Consider the following 1,734-nt stretch of genomic DNA (forward strand, 5'->3'; position numbering starts at 1 on the left):
AGCTACATTTCAGCAGTTTATTATTTTATTTTTTTTGCTAAATTAAGTGTCGTTCAGTTAAATTGTTGTTTAGTTGTTTTTTGCAGCTTAGTTCAGCAAACATGCTATTTTGGTTCCTTCCTGCTATTAACTTTTAAAGCTACATTTCAGCAGTTTATTATTTTATTTTTTTTGCTAAATTAAGTGTCGTTCAGTTAAATTGTTGTTTAGTTGTTTTTTGCAGCTTAGTTCAGCAAACATGCTATTTTGGTTCCTTCCTGCTATTAACTTTTTAAGCTACTTTTCAGCTATTTTCAGCTAATTTTAGCTGTTTTCAGCTAAATTCACATTTTTGTGATAATTTCAGCTTCTTATTTCTTAGTTCAGCAAACGTGCTCTTTCACTGATGACCCCTATTAATTGTAAGGTCACAAAATAAAAGGTCAGTGTCACATCTAATTCTTTTTTCTTCATGTTTTACTTTCTTTTGTCTAAATTTCAGCTTGATTCCTTTTTTTTAAACAATATTTAAGTTTGAAAATGTTTGCTTTTTACAGTACATTTTTGCAAACATTTACAATTTTCTGTTAATTTCAGCTGCATTTCTGCTCTATTCAGCTTTTTTGATACATTTTTGCTACAGATTTTTCACTGTTTTCCAACTTTCAGCAAAAAYCAGCTGTTCAAATTTAACTCACATTAACAGTTTTGCTGTTTTAGTTTAAATTCAGCAGCTTTCAGCAAAAATCTTTCAGCATTAAAAAGTGAATGCTCATTTTCACAGGAAATGCAATTTTTTAAAATTTATTATATCACCATCCACTGCTGAAGGCAACAGGCAATAGTGAAGTTGCCTGTTTGCCTGTACTGTTAGCAAAATATAAATATTTGCTAATACTATATAGTTCTTAATTTGTGAATCTAAAATTCAGAATTTTAGATTCACAAATTAATCTAAATTGTCTGTGGATCAATTTTTTTTGGGGAATGATAATAAACCGGTGGTATTTTTAAAAAAAACTGTTTTATTTCCTGTTCTCCTGGCAGGTGGTGTTCAGTGCGGTCCAGTTGTCGTGGCTGAGCACGGAKCAGGCGTGGGCGGTCACAGAGGCGCAGTGGGCCGAGCTGGGCCCGGAACAGAGGCACGCTGTCGGGCTTGCTCGCTACGAGGGCGACGTCCTGCTGGAGCTCAGAGGTGTGTCTTCAAAGAGCAATAAATAAATAAATAAATGAATAAAAAGCATGAACTTCCTGTGAGAAAGTCGCGTCCACTGAGTTGTGAAAAAGTTTATTTTTTTCTCTGCTTCTTTAGGAAGAAACTCATCTCCATCAGTTCTGAAGGCAGGCGGCGTCACGTTCTGCTCCCTGATTCTGTGCCTTTTGTTTCAGCAGCTCATTTAAAATGATGAAACCCAATTTAATTTTCCTTTTCACTTCCCTTGGTATTACATTTGTACTTCAAATAAATAATCAGAGCTGCCCCACTCGTCAGCGTGTTGTTCTCCTGCTTTACACGGCTTCTAATTGTGCTCTGCTCCATCAGGGTTATTAGCAGAATATAAATCTGTGTGTGTGTGTGTGTGTGTGTGTGAGAGAGAGAGAGAGAGGGGATCTGTTTGTTAGAACAACACGCAGCTCAGTGATTAATGTTTATTTGGCAGAAGAGCGGGCTCTCAGATACAACAAACAAACAAACAAACCTGAAACAAAGAAAACCTTAACAATACAGATTAAAGGCCTGGCAGTCTGTGAAGG

At 36.0% G+C, this 1,734-nt stretch overlaps 1 protein-coding gene across 3 annotated transcripts in view; it reads left to right on the plus strand.

The window, feature by feature from the left end:
* Positions 1-1,463, plus strand: part of LOC106532055 (stereocilin) — a 21,895-nt gene extending 20,432 nt beyond the window's left edge. For all 3 annotated transcript variants that reach the window (XM_014028058.1, XM_014028051.1, XM_014028042.1), the window contains 2 exons: positions 1,027-1,174; positions 1,292-1,463. In XM_014028058.1, coding sequence (XP_013883512.1) covers positions 1,027-1,174; positions 1,292-1,380 — 237 coding nt within the window. In that variant the 3' untranslated portion in view covers positions 1,381-1,463. The remainder of the gene's footprint in view (positions 1-1,026; positions 1,175-1,291) is intronic.
* Positions 1,464-1,734: the final 271 nt, after the last annotated feature.

Source organism: Austrofundulus limnaeus, unplaced genomic scaffold (genome assembly GCF_001266775.1).
Source record: "Austrofundulus limnaeus strain Quisiro unplaced genomic scaffold, Austrofundulus_limnaeus-1.0 Scaffold5, whole genome shotgun sequence".
In the NCBI taxonomy this organism is placed as follows: Eukaryota; Metazoa; Chordata; class Actinopteri; order Cyprinodontiformes; family Rivulidae; genus Austrofundulus; species Austrofundulus limnaeus.